Source organism: Canis lupus, chromosome 13 (assembly GCF_048164855.1).
Source record: "Canis lupus baileyi chromosome 13, mCanLup2.hap1, whole genome shotgun sequence".
Lineage (NCBI taxonomy): Eukaryota > Metazoa > Chordata > Mammalia > Carnivora > Canidae > Canis > Canis lupus.
This window is the reverse complement of record NC_132850.1, coordinates 44,038,047-44,056,444: the sequence shown is the minus strand read 5'-3', so window position 1 is coordinate 44,056,444 and position 18,398 is coordinate 44,038,047. Positions and strand designations below refer to the sequence as shown.

Genomic DNA, 18,398 nt, shown 5'->3' with positions numbered 1-18,398 from the left:
ATTGTCTTAGGTCTGGCTCTGGGGAGTTGAGAACTGTTGGCCTCATTCCTACAGCCCAGAGCCCTTTGTTCCTGATCGGGATTCTGGTCGGCACATCCCAGCACCTGTCACAGGCACGCAGGTCCTCGCAGTGCCCCGGAGTCCTCGCCTCAACATCATCAGCATGGGACAGGGGAGGGAGGATACCAGAATAAACTGAATAATTTTCAAATATTCAGCCTCTTGGATTGAATGAGTCTTCATATCAGAAGTACAGCAGTATGGGATTGGAATTTGGCTTTTCATTAGAAACGACAAATACCCACCATTTGCTTCAACGTCGATGGAACTGGAGGGTATTATGCTGAGTGAAGTAAGTCAATCAGAGAAGGACAAACAGTGTATGTTCTCATTTATTTGGGGAATATAAATAATAGTGAAAGGGAATAGAAGGGAAGGGAGAAGAAATGTGTGGGAAATATCAGAAAGGGAGACAACATAAAGACTCCTAACTCGGGGAAATGAACTAGGGGTGGTGGAAGGGGAGGCGGGTGGGGGGTGGGGGTGAATGGGTGACGGGCACTGAGAGGGGCACTTGACGGGATGAGCACTGGGTGTTATTCTGTATGTTGGTAAATTGAACACCAATAAAAAATTTATTAAAAAAATAAAAATTAAAAAATTAAAACTAAAATTAAAAAAAGGAATTTGGCTTTTCTCTCTGTTAAAATGACAGTTTTCTTAGGTTAATCTAAATTAGAAACAAAGTGTTTTTTTTTTAACTAATCAAAGATCTAATAAGAGAAAATACTTTTTTCTAGGCAGATTCTATTAAGATAAAGTTGACACAACTATGTAAGCCTCTACACTTGCCTTTAGAATCTTTTTTTTTTAATTTATTTATTTATTCCTGAGAGACACAGAGAGAGAGGCAGAGACATGGGCAGAGGGAGAAGCAGGCTCCCCACGGGGAGCCCGATGTGGGACTCAGTCCCAGGAACCTGTGATCACACCCTGAGCCAAAAGCAGACATTCAACCACTGAGCCACCCAGATGCCTCTTGCCTTTAGAATCTTATTAAAGCCTTCTGATATTTCTGACAAACTTTCCAAAGTTTAACTTCTAAATGAAGTCTTTTTGACTGAATAGAGTTGGTATATCAAATTACATGAGAAGTATTGTCAAATAAGTGATGATAAACTTCTTAGGTTATACAGTAGAGGTGATTGCTATCACTGTTCCAGAAATTATATAAAATTCCTAAGGTTTTGATATGTCCTGGTATCATGTAATTACCTATAATTCTAATTATTGAAGTGTGTGCCACAGAATTTCCTTGTCAGTTGCACTGTAATGACAAATACCGGTCTCTGATATCTTTAAGATCATAAAGCTAAACAGAGTAAGAATTTCTAAAACTAGTGGGAAAACTGCATCAAATAAAACAAAAATTAGTAACATAGGACTGAGTGAATTGAAAAAGATAGTTATATGACTCTCCTTTGAAATGTTGCTGGTTCTCTAATGTTTGCTCTTCCAGATCTAAGGAAACTCTGCCTCTGAAGCTATCTATGACTTCCCAAAATCTGGCAAAATAATCCTTTGCAAACAAATATGAAACCTTAATCTTTTTCTCCCTACCTAATCCTTCCAGAATTCAGAAACTCCCAGTGAGTATTCTTCTGTTTTCATTTATTTCATTTATTTCTGTTTTCATTTATTATTTTTCATTTATTTCAGTGTATTTATTTCCGTAAGTTTTGATAAGAATCTGTTCTCCTAGGAAACATAAGACATTCCAGTCAAAGTCTTGGTAATATAGCACCTATCTGAGGGAGCCATGCATAGACTTGGATATGACCAGAAAGCTTTAAGGAACTAAGGTCGACTTTCTGGAGCCAATGAAGCCCTTCGGAAAAATCAACCTGGTACCCTGCTTACAAGATCCCAGCATCCTTCCCAGGTGAGTAAGAAGGTCACTTCCTGACTGGTGCTGGAGTATCAGGATATTTTGGGGACCTCAAGAAGAGAGGAATTCACCACCCTAACCTTTAGATACTGCAGGTGAAGTCTGATGGCAAGTATTTGGCTTGGCTTCTTAACCTTCAGAGAAGGCCTCAGAAGTTATCAGAACACTTTTTTAAACAAAATTATTCCTAGGTTTGGATTGCTGTTAGTAACTCAGAGCAGCATTTGTGGGAAAAAAAAAAAAAAAAAAGTCACATGAGCAGCATCCAATGCCTTTGGCATTAACAAAAATTAAATGGTTCCTAGCAACCCCAATAAACCGGAAAAACAAAAATACTGGGAAAAACAGGAAAAAACTTGCCAAGAAACCAACTTGGAAAAAAGCTTCACCAGTTGCCCCACTTCAGGTAAGAGGGGCCCCTAGAAACAAGCAACTAGTGATCATCATCCCAATTTCCTCAAAAATGAGGAACGGTCAAAAGATGAGGTATTGAAACCAGTAACCAAAGCCCTACTGATAGCAGTCGATTAACACCTGTCTTGTGTGTTACTTTGTTGTAAGAGTACTCTAGTATATAATACATACAAGCTAGATTTAAAAAGTTAAAAAAAAAAAGAGAAAATATAGTATGTGCTAGATTGAAAAAAATCCACATTTAAGTGGACCCATGTTATTCAAATCCATGTTGTTCAAGGGTCAACTGTTCACTGTTCTGATGGGCTCAAGTGTAAAAGCCAAACAGATATAAGTGAATATTCCAGATCAGGTGAGGCTGAGATGTACCCATGTGCATTATCATGAGTCCAGAGCTTCCCTGTGTTCACCTTTGGGGCAAATAAGCAGCAGGTCAGACAGATCTAGAGAGAACTAATATCAGACACAAAAAGCTTTGAAAATTACCTTATGTGACTTACTTATAATGTAACCAGGAAATACTTCCTTAACCCCTTTCTTTGTGCGTTGCCTGGCATTTAAAATGGCAAGAAGGAGTCTCTCTTGAGGAGCATCTTTTCCTGTTAGTAAGTATCCAGACCTGAGATCCAGAGGAAAAAACCTTTTTACAATCAGAAAACCTACTAAGAAGTAAACATACTCATGTCCTAGGATTAAATGGAATCCAAAATAAAAAAGAGTTAAGTTAATCCTTGCAAAATCAGGATGACCAAATGGTCCCTAGCCAGCTCCTAGAAAAGAGTCAAAGTGTGCTGATCACCAATCTACTCATAAAGGCAAGCTGGTAAGAATCTTTCCTCTTCACAGTAAACCTATATCAACAATATTCCTCTTTTCACCTCTTCTTGGGCACTGCGCTCCCAATCAGTGTGCACATCAATGAGAAAAGCAGGCTGATGTAAATTTCGGGATACAGATTTGCTTCCAAGGGCAGCTGGAATGTCTAATCAAGTAAGCCTTGCTTCTAGACAACAGCACCACCTGACCCAAATAAGTTGCCCTCTGTATGAGAAGCTTTGACAAACATTCAAATATCAGCCATAGAGAAATATCAATGGTCTATAGAAGCAATGCTGCTTCTTTGCTGGATTTCTGTAGACTTTTTGAAACCAGAGTGTGTCTGATGAGTAACAGTGATGCTCACTGTAACCAAGCCCTTAAAAAGATGCTGCTATTGTCTAGACTCTATCCTTTTCCCAACAACTCGGCACCTTTCTGTCCTCTCAAGTGATACCTACGCACCATCCTGATAACTCCTTCACTCTGAGCCTCCTGAAGGAGTAGACCCAACCTTCCATAGAGCAGCACGGCACTGGAATTTCCTCTGATTTCCCAGTGAATTCAGTTTTCAGGACAGGATTTGGTCTGGGATAAGAACGAAGTTCCTATCATTATCAAGTATAGCATTCAAATCCTGGGTTCTTCAGTGATGAAGAGTAATAAAGAAAAATGTGTAAAATATAGCATCAAAAAAGCTGATATGCCATAGCAAGAAAAATACATGCATAATTGATCGGACTTTGCAAGCACTAATTTAAGCCCTTTTTGTTAATATAAATCCACTGGCTTTAGTTAAATTCCAAGAGACTTTCTTGTACTGGAGATACAGGCTCTGCAACAATGATGTCCTAGAGATAAGACCAATCCACCTCGGGTGCCATAGAATTAGAGGCAACCACCTCCTTCCTTGGTCCTCTCATTAGCCTCCATACTCCCAGATGAAGTCTGTCATCAGAGCTCAGGGATCTATCCAGACTAAAAGGATCCCTATGTCGCCAGAGAAAGTAAGGTGCCAGTCCACTTCCGAAATGATGCTCACCTGTATTTTATGTGTACTAATAAGTTATCCCACTTTTTTTCCCATTTAGAATCCTATCATTTGTCTTATTCTCACTACAGTATTGGTTCTCATGGCATAATCTCTTCTGATAATCACAGTTGAGCTAATGCTGAAAATCCTATTTAATAAAACTTAACAGATCCACGATTACTCTAGGATGTACACAGTGAAGTTAGTTCCATGTATCACTGATTCCAAACCTATTATCTGTTACCTGAAAGATCCTGTCACCTTTGTTCTTGACATCAGGTTCTCACAGGTAAGGATATTTTGGTAACAGCTATATATTTCAAGGTTTCTACTAGGTTACTACATACCTTCCAGCATTTCCTTAGTTTGAATTTTATTAGTTCATATTGGATTATCCATTCACTTGTTTAAAACTCTCCTTTAATCCCTATATTTTTAAGAGTGTTTAGCCCACACATGTTCTGACACAAACCAATTGATTTGACATATAGCACAACCTCTCAAAGGAATTCTTAAGGCTAAAAATAAGTAGAAAAATAAATGAACTTTGGTTTTCCAAAAAAATTGAGGTAAAAAAGTGGTATTTTACATTTTTAAAAGCTGAGAGTCAGAAATGTACCTAAGCCACAGATAACTTCTATAACTAATTGGCCTATATTAATAATGTTCAAAGCACTCTATGCCTAGGGGTTGCATCTCTCTGCTTTATGAAGTATAGTGCAACTTTTTGGTGTGTTTCAGTGACTTTTGAAAGTGTATAACCCAGAATACATTCAGTTTTAAGTATGTCAAGTTGTTTTCAAAAGAGTATTTTATAGTGTATAGTAGCTACCAGCACTTTATTTTGCTAGAAGTACAATTAAGCATATATAAGTTGTCCTTAATCACCATTTTAATATTTAAGGCATTGCAGTAATTGCAATCTTAGTAATTTGAGAAGGTATAAATATGTCTTGAGAAAAATATAAATTACACTTAGTCTTCAAAATTGAATCATTCCAAAATATCTATAAAATTTGGTTCAAGAATGACAGATAATTCATACCGCTCTTTTTAATCAAAATTGTTCGATTGTTTTTCACATCACTCAGAATGAAAACACAATCTCCCACCATATCCTACAAAACCTTACGCTATCTAGCCTCCATCCCTGCAGTCTCAACTTCACTCTTCCCCTGGCTTATTCCTTTGTAGCCACAAAGGTCTGGCTTGCTGTTTCTCCATAATTCTAGCCTCCTCTGACCTCAGTCTTTACACTTGCTGTTTCCTTTGCCTGCAGACTTCATCCAGTGATTTATACAAAGACCATTCCCTCACTTTATGTCTCTGCTTAAATGGATCCTCCTCAGAAAACCACCTGTCTAGAAGAACCCTTGTCTATCCATCATTATTCTCTAGTCTTTTATTTATTTATTTTTTTTTTTTTTTTTTAATGATAGTTACAGAGAGAGAGAGAGGGAGGCAGAGACAGAGACACAGGCAGAGGGAGAAGCAGGCTCCATGCACCGGGAGCCTGACGTGGGATTCGATCCCGGGTCTCCAGGATCGCGCCCTGGACCAAAGGCAGGCACCAAACCGCTGCGCCACCCAGGGATCCCCTATTCTCTAGTCTTTTAAACCCTGCTTTATTTTTCTTCATAGCATTTACTACCTCATGAAGATGTTACATATCAGTGGCTTTCATTCAGGAATGATTTTATTCCCAGGAGGACATTTGGCAATGTCTGGAGACATTTTTGATTGTCACACTAGGGAGAGTGTTACTGGCATCTAGTGGGTAGAGGCCAGTGATGCTGCTCAACACCTAGCACAGGACAGGCCCTGCAATAAATTACTCGGCCCAAAATGACAATGGAACTGAGGTTGAGAAATTCTTTTATATAAATCCTTTGTCTCCCTGGGTTTGATATAAACTCCATGGGAGTTTGTGCCTATCTTGCTCACTTATTCCCAAGCCTAGATTTTTATGCAAGGATATTAAAAGGAGTTTGGATCCACACTGCTTTCCAAAACACGAGACCAAACATTTGCTTTGTCTTCCTTACTGTTGTCTCCAATAACTAGAAAAGTACCTTTGACCTTATTAGATGCTCAGAAAATCCTAGATCAATATAGGAATACTAGCACTCATACTTTGGGAAAGAGCTTATTCTTTAAGAAGCCATGTATTACAGATTAATGTATAGAATATATCTATGTTTTCTAACTTACACTAAGAATTTTCAGATATAAAAAAAAAAAAGAATTTTCAGATAACATAACATGGTGGTGTTAGATCCAATGACCTTGTAGTTTACAGACATGACTATCACTTTCATAGTGTTGCTTGACAAGCTTTGTTTATGAGAGTAGAAAATCTACATTGCTTACTAACTCATTTCAGATTTATAAAACTGAACTCTATTTTGCATTACCTGGGTTTCATTACATAACTGTCTCTCTTTCTCCTGCCTATTAAGTCAGTGACCCACTTGCAGCTAAATTGGTCTTGATGCCCAGAGATTCCTCTTCTCTGGGCATCAAGGAGCTCTGGATGTCTGATGGATCCCTGGGTTTTGAGGAAGAAACTGATGTGATCTTTTCTGAAAGTTAAGGCCCTTCTATATCTAAGGTACAATTTAGAGTTTTAGTCATATCAATTACATAAATCCATAGTCTCTAGCCTAGCGGGGGGCAAATACATGGTCCATGTAACCATGAAATATCATTTTCTTTCCAAACGTAAGACAAACATGTCCATCATCTATGTTCTCCCTTTCTTGCTGCAACCCCCAAATATCCAAGTGGCTACTACTAATTATCAGAATTGTCATGAGTGATGAAACTCCTCCCAATACTATTTCTGATTTAAAATACCACAGAAGTTGTATCTAAGAATGTACTACCATTGGCCATGTATCCTTCTAAATTTTATCTAAATTTAGTGTAAAAACACACACACACACACACAAAACAACCTTTAGTCAGTATGAACTTAGGCACAAGAATATCACTTTCAGTAAAAAGACTTTGAAAAGTCCTCATTTGTTTGGGATAAATAATCTGTTTAAAAAACAAAACTTAGGGATCCCTGGGTGGCGCAGCGGTTTGGCGCCTGCCTTTGGCCCAGGGCACGATTCTGGAGACCCGGGATCGAATCCCACATCAGGCTCCCAGTGCATGGAGCCTGCTTCTCCCTCTGCCTATGTCTCTGCCTCTCTCTCTCTGTGACTATCATAAATAAATAAAAATTAAAAAAAAAAAAAAAAAAAAAACTTAGAGCCAGTGATGACATCCTCTATCTCAATAACTTTTATAGTATTCGAGTTTTATGAGGAATTTCTAGGAGAACTTTATATTCATCATCAGATGTATTGGCTGCTCTTGAAAAAAATCTGGAAAATGTCTCTTTTAAGTCTTTTTTTTAGGGATCCCTGGGTGGCGCAGCGGTTTGGCGCCTGCCTTTGGCCCAGGGCGCGATCCTGGAGACCTGGGATTGAATCCCACATCGGGCTCCCGGTGCATGGAGCCTGCTTCTCCCTCTGCCTTTGTCTCTGCCTCTCTCTCTCTCTCTGTCTCTCTGTGTGACTATCATAAATAAATAAAAAATTTTAAAAAAAAAGTCTTTTTTTTAAAGATTTTATTTATTTATTAGTGAGAGACACAGTAAGAGAGGCAGATACATACACAATAGGAGAAAAAAGCTCCCATCAGGGAGCTCAGTGTGGGACTCAATCCCAGGACCCTGGGATCACAACTTGAGTCAAAGGCAGACGCTCAGCGGCTGAGCCACATGGGCATCCCTCCTTTAAGTCTTTATGATTTTTATTTTTCATTCTTCAACACTTGCAATCACTATTGCATCTAAAAAAGAAAATCTATGCCAAATTCACGAATACACTTTAGCACACAACTCTTATCTGCTCAGACTTTTCCCCTGTGGTCACCATGACCCTGAGGTTATGTATTGTGTATTTTCTTCCAGGTTCAAGGATCTAGGGTAATATATGGATGACCTAGTACAATATTGCAATATGGAAAAGGTGTTCTATGTACAGAAACAGATAGATGTGTTTCTGTACATAGAACAGAAATACTCCAGAACATAAGAAATATGGTTGCTTACCCTCCCTCCTCCACAGGTTCAATATCCTGGTGATGTGATTCTTGTTTATATGTTAACATCCACTTTATGGTCAGTAACATACTACCTTAGGGTAAAGGGAGACTGACAGGGTATATTATTGCTACCAACAGACAACATGGCTGGCCAATTAGGTATGTTGAGCCCAGTTTCATGAGCTGTATTTAATGGTGATTCTTCAGAGATCAAAAATTTGCACTTGAGTCAGAGAGAAACTTATGGAGCATTCACTTTTTAATACTAGTGTTTAAAAGCTAATGCCAAAAAACAACAACAACAACAACAACAACAACAACAACAAAAAACCACCTAATACCAAATATCTCATGTCATCTTCTAAGGTAAAGGTTATCCCCAGAGACTCAAATTAGAAAACTTCACAATGCAGATCTTGATGCTCAGCCACAAGGAAGCACTTCCTCTAGGGAAATGGCCAGGATCCGAAGCTTTCATCCAGTCCTCTGCTGCCTTCTTTCAGTTGTATGTCCAGTAACTCACATGGCAACAATAGCCTCCAACCTCCCTGCCCCTATCACTTCTCATACTTGGTAAACTTCCTCAGAGCAGATTTTGGTTTGCTTGAAAGGCGACAACTGGGAGAAAGTATATCCACAGAATTTACACTGTCCAACCAGGAGAGCATGCAAACAGCTTTTGGAAAGAGGAGTCCGTCCATATTTTCTTTTTGCTGGGGCAAAACCTTAAAACCCAGTGGAACAGCCCATCCTGGGTTCCCGACATGTTCTCAAAATGTAGGTGCTGATAAAAACAGGGGCACTAATATTCAACATATATCACCCTGAACCATTCTAAATGAATGAGTCCACTCTAAATGAGTCATCTTTACTCCAAACTAATTCCCAGCTGACAAGGCTCATGAGCAAATGGGTCTACAAACTAGAAGTATGGATACCCTAAGCAGCACCATATCCATTTTAGAGGGTGTAATTGGTCTCTTATTACTGAGTAGCCTCAGACTATGGACTTCCTTTCTGCTCAGAAACATGCCTCAGATGAGAAATCTGACCCTCTGTAAGCAAAGTTTTGAGCAATCAGACAGTAACTCCATTATATAGTCATGATGACTCCCCAGAAATCTCTACTGTCTGCTGAAATGTGAAGGACCTTCTCTGTGGTCCTTCAAGTGGAGCTGGACCATACCTGGGAAGCAAATTTGGTTGTCTGCATATCAATATTGAGCCTACTTTTCTGACTTCGAACCAGATTAACCATTTAAAAGTTTAAGTCTTAATATATAGCAAGACAAATGTGCTGAGAATTACTTTTACATGTTCTGATGTTAAAAATTGTCCTTCCTATGAAAGAGATGACCCACTCATCCAAGTCATTGTCAGCAAGCCTAATTCTCTAACCATCATTTGTACACCATACGTATAAGGAGAGGTGGCACAGGGCTCCATGAGGTTGCATTCACTACAAGAATGAGGTTGCTCAGATGTCATTCATTGAATTACCTACATGCTCGGCATTATTCCTTTCGTGGTCTCATGACTAGATTTATAAATTTGAATAAGACAATGCAAGTCATGATCACAAGTTTGATAATTTATTCCATTTAAAGGCAACCAAGAGGTGTTTTGAGAGGTGCTAATACAGTGCATCTCAAACTTCAGTACAGACTATAGAATTGCCTGAAAAGTTTAAGACTTAAATTTCGAGACCCCATACACAGAGATTCAATTCAGTAGAGGGTGATCTGAGAATCTATATTTTTAACGAGCTCCCCGCTGCTGTCACTGCTGCTAGTCCTCAGACCACACAGTGGAGTAACACTACTCTAACATATTTGGGATGGGGCAGCCCAGGTGGCTCAGCGGTTTAGTGCCGCCTTCAGCCTGGAATCGAGTCCCACGTCAGTCTCCCTGCATGGAGTCTGCTTCTCCCTCTACCTGTGTCTCTGTCTCTGTCTCTGTCTCTGTGTGTGTGTGTGTGTGTGTGAATAAATGAAATCTTAAAAAATATATATATATTTGGGATGTAATGACTTAAATGCAAGTATATTGAAACTCACCAGAAAAATTCCTGGTAAAACTATCTGCATCTCCAAAATTTAAGATAAAAGGATTTTCTTTGACATAGCATTAAGTGATTTTCCTCACCTAAACTAAAAAAAATCCATGTTACCTTTATACTAACATGACATCAAAGTATCTGTTGAACAGCTATTAAGATCACATTTTATTTTGCTTTGGCAAAATGTTTTTAAAGCAGTATTTTTCAAATTTTCCTGTGCATATATATGAATGACCTCTGAGGATCTTATTAAAATGCAAATTCTAATTCAGCCCATCTGGCATGACGTAATTTATCTTTATTTATTAAAAATAAAGTCTTTAAAAAATAATCTCTGTACCCAACATGGGGCTCAAGATCACTACCCCAAGGGGATCCCTGGGTGGCTCAGCAGTTTAGCGCCTGCCTTTGGCCCAGGGCGCGATCCTGAAGTCCTGGATCCTGGAATCGAGTCCTGCATCGGGCTCCCGGCATGGAGCCTGCTTCTCCCTCTGCCTGTGTCTCTGCCTCTCTCTCTCTCTCTCTCTCTATCATAAATAAATAAATAAATAAATCTTTTAAAAAAAATCACTACCCCAAGATCAAGTCCTACACTCCTCCAATTGAGCCAGCCAGGTGCCCCTGACATGAGGCTTTAGATTCTACATTTCTAATAAAATGGTTCTAAAGGTTCAAAAACCACCTAATCACTGTTACATCCAAAGATTACTGTGATCGTAATTTTCAAAATACATCAGATTCAGGTTGATACTTTTTCAAGTGAAACTTAAAATGCTGAGTGATGCCAGAGACCTAAGCAGAAAAGTGGTTTCAGGAAAGGAGAGGTGTACATGGTGAGGGCATTAGAATGCGGCCCCCACCACTTCTGCTGTCAAAGTCACCAGTGAAATCAAAACCACAATGAGATACCACCTCACACCAGTAAGAATGAGGAAATTAACAAGGCAGGAAACCACAAATGTTGGAGACGATGTGGAGAAAGGGGAACCCTCTTGCACTGTTGGTGGGAATGTGAACTGGTGCAACCACTCTGGAAAACTGTGTGGAGGTTCCTCAAAGACTTAAAAATAGACCTGCCCTACGACCCAGCAATTGCACTGTTGGGGATTTACCCCAAAGATACAGAGGCAGTGAAAAGCCAGGACACCTGCACCCCGATGTTTCTAGCAGCAATGTCCACAATAGCCAGACTGTGGAAGGAGCCTCGGTGTCCATCGAAAGATGAGTGGATAAAGAAGATGTGGTTTATGTATACAATGGAATATTACTCAGCCATTAGAAACGACAAATACCCACCATTTGCTTTGACATGGAGGGACCTGGAGGGTATTATGCTGAGTGCAGTAAGTCAATCGGAAAAGGACAAACATTATATGGTCTCACTCATTTGGGGAATATAATAATTAGTGAAGGGGAATAAGGGAAAGGAGAGAAAATGAGTGAAAATATCAGTGACGGTGACAAAACATGAGACACCTAACTCTGGGAAATGAACAAGGGGTAGTGGAAGGGGAAGTGGGCGGGGGGTTGGGGTGATTGGGTGATGGGCACTGAGGGGGGCACTTGGCAGGATGAGCATTGGGTGTTATGCTATATGTTGGCAAATGAAACTCCAATAAAAAAATTTAAAAAAAACACCATGATCAGTGACCACCTAAAACTTGATTGCCACAAATCTAAGTGTGGGGCGTATGCACCAGTATTTTGGATCCAGATGCAGTCATACCTCATTTTATTGTACTTCGCAGATACTGCACCCCCCCTTTTTTCCTTTTTAAATGAAGGTCTGTGGCAACCCTGAATGGAGCAAGTCTACCAGTGCCCCTTCTCCAACAACATTTGCTTGCTCCATGTCTCTGATTCATATTTTGGTTAATTTTCACAGTATTTCAAGCTTCATTATACTTGTTATGGTGACCTGTGAATTTTATAATTGTTTTGGGACACCATGCCCATGTAAGAGGACACAACTAATGGGTAAGTATCACATGTATTCTGACTCTTCATTTCTCTCCAGGCTTTCTTGGTGGGGGGTAATGCAGTTGGTGACTTGGGAGTTGAAACCAACGTTCACTGACCATTCTTGAAATCCTAGGGCCCCTCGGAATTACGCTAAATGTGCTCTGCGCTCTATAAATGGAACAAAGCCTGGATGATAGCATATCTGTTTACAACATGGTTTACTGATTATTTTAAGCCTACTCTTGAGACCTGCTCAGAAAAAAAAAAAAAAAGTTATTTCAAAATATTACTGGTCATTGACAATGCACCCAAGGCTCTGATGGAGATGGACAAGATGAATATTGCTTTCACGGCTGCTAACAGCATCAGTTTTTGCAACCCATAGACCCAGGACTCATTCTTTCAAATCTTTTAATTAAGAAATACATTCCATAAGGCTATAGTTGGCACAGTGATTCCTCTGATAGATCTAGGTGAAGTACATTGAAAACCTTTTGGAAAGGATTCACCATTTTAGATGCCACTGAAAACCTTCGTGATTAATGAGAAGTGGTCAAGGTATCACCATTAATGGGAGTTTGGAAGATGTTGAGTACAACCCTCTTCTATGATTTTGAAGGGTTCAACACTTCAGTAGAGAAAGGAATTACAGATGGGGTGAAGAAAAAACATACTAGAAGTGGAATCTGAAGATATGACTAAGCTGCTGCAATCTCTTAATAAAACTTTTAAGGTTTGCTTCTGAGTGAGCAAAGACAGTGGCTTTACATGGAATCTACTCCTGATGAGGATGCTGTGAAGACCGTTGAAATGACATTTCATCAACTTAGTTGATAAACTCAGCAGCAGAGTTTGAGAAGACAACAATTTTGAAAGATATTCTGTGAATAAAATGCTATCAAACAGCATCACCTGTTACAGAGAAATCTTTCATGTGGCAAACTTTAAGAAATTGCCACAGCCACCCTGACCTTCAGCAACCACCACTCTGAGCAGTCAGCAGCCATCAACATGGGAGCAAGACCCTCCCACAGCAGAGATTACAACTTGCTGAAAACTCAGATCGTTAGCATTTTTAGCAATAAGGTATTAAGGTATGTGCATTGCCGTTTTAAAACCATGCTATTACACTTTAGTGTATAAAGGTCTTTTGTATGCATTGGGAAACCAACATAGCTACTTGACTCACTTTATGGCAATATTCACTTTATTGCAGTGGTCTGGAACTGAACCCTCATTATCTGAGGTATGCCTTTATACTAAAATGGGTTACACTATTTTTATAAAGAGCTGCTTCTTCCTGGAAAATGGTCCCAGGAATCAGGTCATAGACTACATTTATGCCTAAAGCAAGTCCACCATTTTGTACTTGATTCAACCTCTTCAAACTGTCTCAGCTTGAGACTGCTCACTGAATTGCCCCACAAAAACACTAACAAAGGTGTCGAAGGCTGACAATTCCTCAGAAATGCAATTTATAAATATTCCTTAAAATGTTATTACAACTGAACTATTACTCTAAGGGCATAAAAGCATTTTTCTTAAAAAATGGTGTATTTTTACCTTTGTAATATTTAAAGAGTGTAATTCTATTTGGGGAAAAACTTGAAATCACCAAATTGGTAGGTTAATTGGTTAAATGTTAGATACCCAAAAACTTATCAAAATATTGCTATTTCTCATATATCCATCACACTAAACTCTATCCTGTGAAGACATTTAGAGGTTCATAAATTCCCAATTAGGGCTGTTTAGTTCAGATTTCCTAAGTAAAACTAACACCATCATGAGCATATGCAAGTAGTGCTATAAAAATAACCACACTCTAAGTCTACTATATAAATTTGAAATGTACTGGATTTTTAAAAGGTGTGCCATTGGGAAAGCTTCCATTATCTCTTTTCCCTAAGGTTCTACTTACTATTTAAAATACTGAAGTTGAAAGTAATGATTATTTTACTAGTTTTACCTGGATATCTTCCCAATAAATTATAACCTTTCCAACAACTAATATAGTACCTTACTAAATTTAAATGAAATATTCTGGGTAATGGATTATTGTGACCCTGGCCACCCATGTAAACCTAGTCTCTTCTAGGTTGGCTTCAAATAGCATGCTACATATTGATGGATATCCTCTATTTTCAGTTGAGGAGGAGGTATCAACGAAATCGGTTTCCAATTTTGAGCCTATCTTCTCTACCATTTTTCCTCTTTTAAAAAGCTACTTTTGAAAAAAAAAGTTACTTTTGGCTAATTTTTCCTTAACTAGCAGTATCATTAGAATCATGGCTTTTTTCTTAAATATGCAATAATATCCTAATTGACATGTGGAAAAGAAATACATTGGCTAATTACAATGCAAAATTTGGATATTGTTTTTCTTTCCTGCTTTTTTAACTGTTTCCCTTTCCCTTTCGAGTCCCTGAGCTTTCAAGGGCTAAGCTTGATTTCTTTTTTTTTTTTTTTTTTTTAATTTTTATTTATTCATGATAGGCACACAGTGAGAGAGAGAGAGGCAGAGACACAGGCAGAGGGAGAAGCAGGCTCCATGCACCGGGAGCCTGACGTGGGATTTGATCCCGGATCTCCAGGATCGCGCCCTGGGCCAAAGGCAGGCGCCAAACCGCTGCGCCACCCAAGGATCCCTAAGCTTGATTTCTTTAACACATTTCCACTCTATGGCTTTTTTTACTTTCCCCACCTCTTGAAAACATTGCTTTGGTGACTTCCAGTTTTCTTCAGCCTTGTTTTTCCAAGTGTTTCTTCTAAAATTAGGCTACCACCCTTAAGAGTACTCCCTATTCCTCAAATTTTGCATACACTGGACTCAATTATTTCCAGAATCCAAGGTTAAAATGATGTCATTTAGGGGAAGCAGAAAAGGAAGCTCAAATTACAACTTGCCATAAACACTGGATTTTGCTTAACACAGCCACGATTCCACAGTTTGGAAAAGTAAGCAGTATTAGTAATACTTTAGAAATCAGCATTATAAATAAAGTCTCAATTATGTGTGGGCAGACAATTGACAAGTAATAGAAATTTTAGAAGAAATCTAAGGGAATGAGATAATGTTCTAAGGAAAAAAATAAAAAATCAAATGAGAAAAAAAATGGAAAGAAAAGACCACTTAAGGATTATAAAAGTTATATTTATTCACGATGCTACATTTATTGCATTCCCTTAGAAAAATGGAGAACTGTTTATGTACCCAATTTGCACATATAAAACTTTATACAAATTATGTGTAGCACATAAAGGCCTCTGGTACAGCTAAAAACCTGACACTACAATTTGGGTAATCCGGCTTTAGGGTCTCCAGTTTATCAAGTCTGTCCATAGAAAATAAAAACCGGTTATTATACTCAATCTTGCCATTCACACTTAAAAATTATTTTAAAATATAAAATTTTCAATTACTCTAAAAACTCAAAAAAGGCAAACTGGAAGGGGACATACATTCTGTTACCAATTTCAATTTAACAGTATGACAAATCCATACCTTATTTTGACTGGTCTTTAAAAAAAAAATCACCTTAGTTTTGACATTATCTTTCTAAGTTGTGGCTGCTTCAAGAAGGTAATTTGTCAAAACATTTACCAAACAATTAAAATTAATATTCCTTTTACAAAATGGTACAATAACACTTTACGGAACCAGAAAATACTAAATGTCTTTGGCTATACAACTAAACAGCCAGTCTTCCAACAGAATAGGGCATATTCACACCTCAGAACCAACTACAGAAACAGAAAGCGTAACAGATATATGCATAGAATTTAATGATAATTTGTCTTGCCTTTTGTTTCATTCTACCCATATAATAATCAAGGAGAATGCAATTTACATAATCTTCCCAGATGAGACTCTATATAGCACTACAAAGATACCCAAATTTCTGCAAAGGCAAAGTGAATTAAAACAATTACACAACTAAGTGAAGACCAAAGGACAAATATTATTTGTGCAATTTTTTTTAGTTGTTTGCTTGTTTTTTAAGCTCTGGGTGTAGAAATTATAGCTGATAAAACAAAAAATCACAATCTTCACAAATGGAACTATAATAGAAAAATAAATCAAATGAAACATTTATTAATAAATGAAGCCTGTTTTATTACTTCAAGTGTTAATGATAAAAAAAATTTCAGCACAGCTGTTGCATTTAAAAAAGTGAAACTACATACTATGTTTCTAGCTTAGTAAACAGATGAACCTGATGTCTTTGAATGACATAACAATTGAGTATTGTACAGTACATCTTATGAAGACCCGTAAATTAAAGAACTACTGGTTTAAAGTTAGTGATTATGAAACAAATATGTATTCATAGTTTCAGCTTCTTTTTTCTTCCTCGACCATCAGGTGCTCCATCCATTTTACGTTTCTGTGTCTACAAATGAACAGAAAGATTCCTTTTAATCACAAGACTAATATTAAAGATAAAATACGTGGACTCTTTTTTACTTTAACAACTGCTACATAGTAATAAGTATTAGACTTTCTTACCCAGAATAATCTTAATTCTCCAAAATCTTGTCTACTCACTTAATGAACACAAAAATTTTAATGCCAATTAAATAATTTGCAATACACAACAGTAAACCAATACACCAAACAATAACATGCCTTGATACCAAAAGAAAGCAGTACTAAATTATTTTAATGAGGTTTTACATAAATACCAGACATTACTCAGGCATTCATTTATTCATGACTTTCTAAATTATTACTAAATAAAAAGATGACCTTTTTTTAATTCTCTTAAAATATCTGTGTTAACATTGCTAAGAATATCACTGGGACATAAACCAAACCTTAAAAGTTTGCAGTAAAGGTTGTAAAACCATTGCTTTCCTAATATTTCTTTACATATTCTAAAATTACACCTTGTACTCTCAAGGTCAACTGTAGGCTCATGGCATTCATAAGACATATCTTCCCCAGATTTTCAAGAATCTCCAAATTACGGAATACCATCGTAATGTATTCCCTACACAACGCAATCAAATTTATACTTTTAAGAACAATTCATAACATAAAGACAAACACATTACTGATAGCTACATAATGTTCAAATTCTTACAAAGAAAATATATCTTCATGAATACTTACTGAAGGTTTTGGTCCTCTCTTCTTTTTCTCTGCCTTCTCCTTTTCTTCTAGTTCCATGTTTTCTCTTTCAATCAAGGTAATTAAGGTATTACACCTCCTCTGGAGCTCCTGAATTGTAAATATAAATTTATATGGTAAACATGTATATCCATCTACAAGTTTTCAGGATACCAAGGTTTTAAAATGATAACGTTTTAATTGTATAATATAGAATTACTCATACATTCCCCAAAGATAAAATCTAGAACAGCCAAAAGAACGGATTACAATCCATTCTATGAAAATCAAGATATCGATGTTTTTACATTCTTTAAAATCACACTGTTTTCATCTTCATAAATCCTTCTTTCCCAAAGAAATTCAACCAGTGAAAATTAACATAATATATGCCACATTGCTACTTAGTACCTATACCTGAGAACTATCCTATAGATCCAAAACTAAAGGAACCAGAGCTTTACTAAGAAGTGTAAAGTGTCATCTTTCCCTTAACTAGAATTTTTCCAATTTTGGAAAAATAGCCATGTAAAAGTTTATGATGATATCTACATCATCTCTCTCTAGTCAACTGAAATCCTTTGTGGAGGCTGTATAAAGTGTAGTGCTGCATTAGCATATGACCCTGAAGAAAAGAGAAGTACATTTGCATCATTGCTGACTTAGTAAGCAAAATGGTTTTCTTGTTAAAAAAAAAAAAAAATGACCTATGCAAACTACAACAAAATCATTTTAAAATACGGTTACAGAATACACCATACAACGTTTGGAAATATTTGCAACATAATATAGATAAAAGGTAATACACTACATCAAAATTCTATACCTAACAAATGTACTGAGGCATACATGCCACAATGTTACAGATGTGATCTCAGGCAAGGATTATGCCTTAAGTGTTCATCAGAAGGGGCCATGCACATATATAATCTCATATTTTATGTGTGCTCTAAAA

The 18,398-nt window shown here is 37.5% G+C and overlaps 1 protein-coding gene across 1 annotated transcript in view; it reads right to left on the bottom strand.

Annotated features, from left to right (window-relative positions):
• Nucleotides 1-15,463: 15,463 nt before the first annotated feature.
• SMARCA5 (SNF2 related chromatin remodeling ATPase 5) overlaps nucleotides 15,464-18,398 on the bottom strand; it is a 40,252-nt gene continuing 37,317 nt past the window's right edge. The window contains exons 23-24 of the mRNA XM_072773418.1: nucleotides 17,447-17,554; nucleotides 15,464-16,724 (exon numbers count right to left, since the gene is read on the bottom strand). Coding sequence (XP_072629519.1) covers nucleotides 16,659-16,724; nucleotides 17,447-17,554 — 174 coding nt within the window. The 3' untranslated portion in view covers nucleotides 15,464-16,658. The remainder of the gene's footprint in view (nucleotides 16,725-17,446; nucleotides 17,555-18,398) is intronic.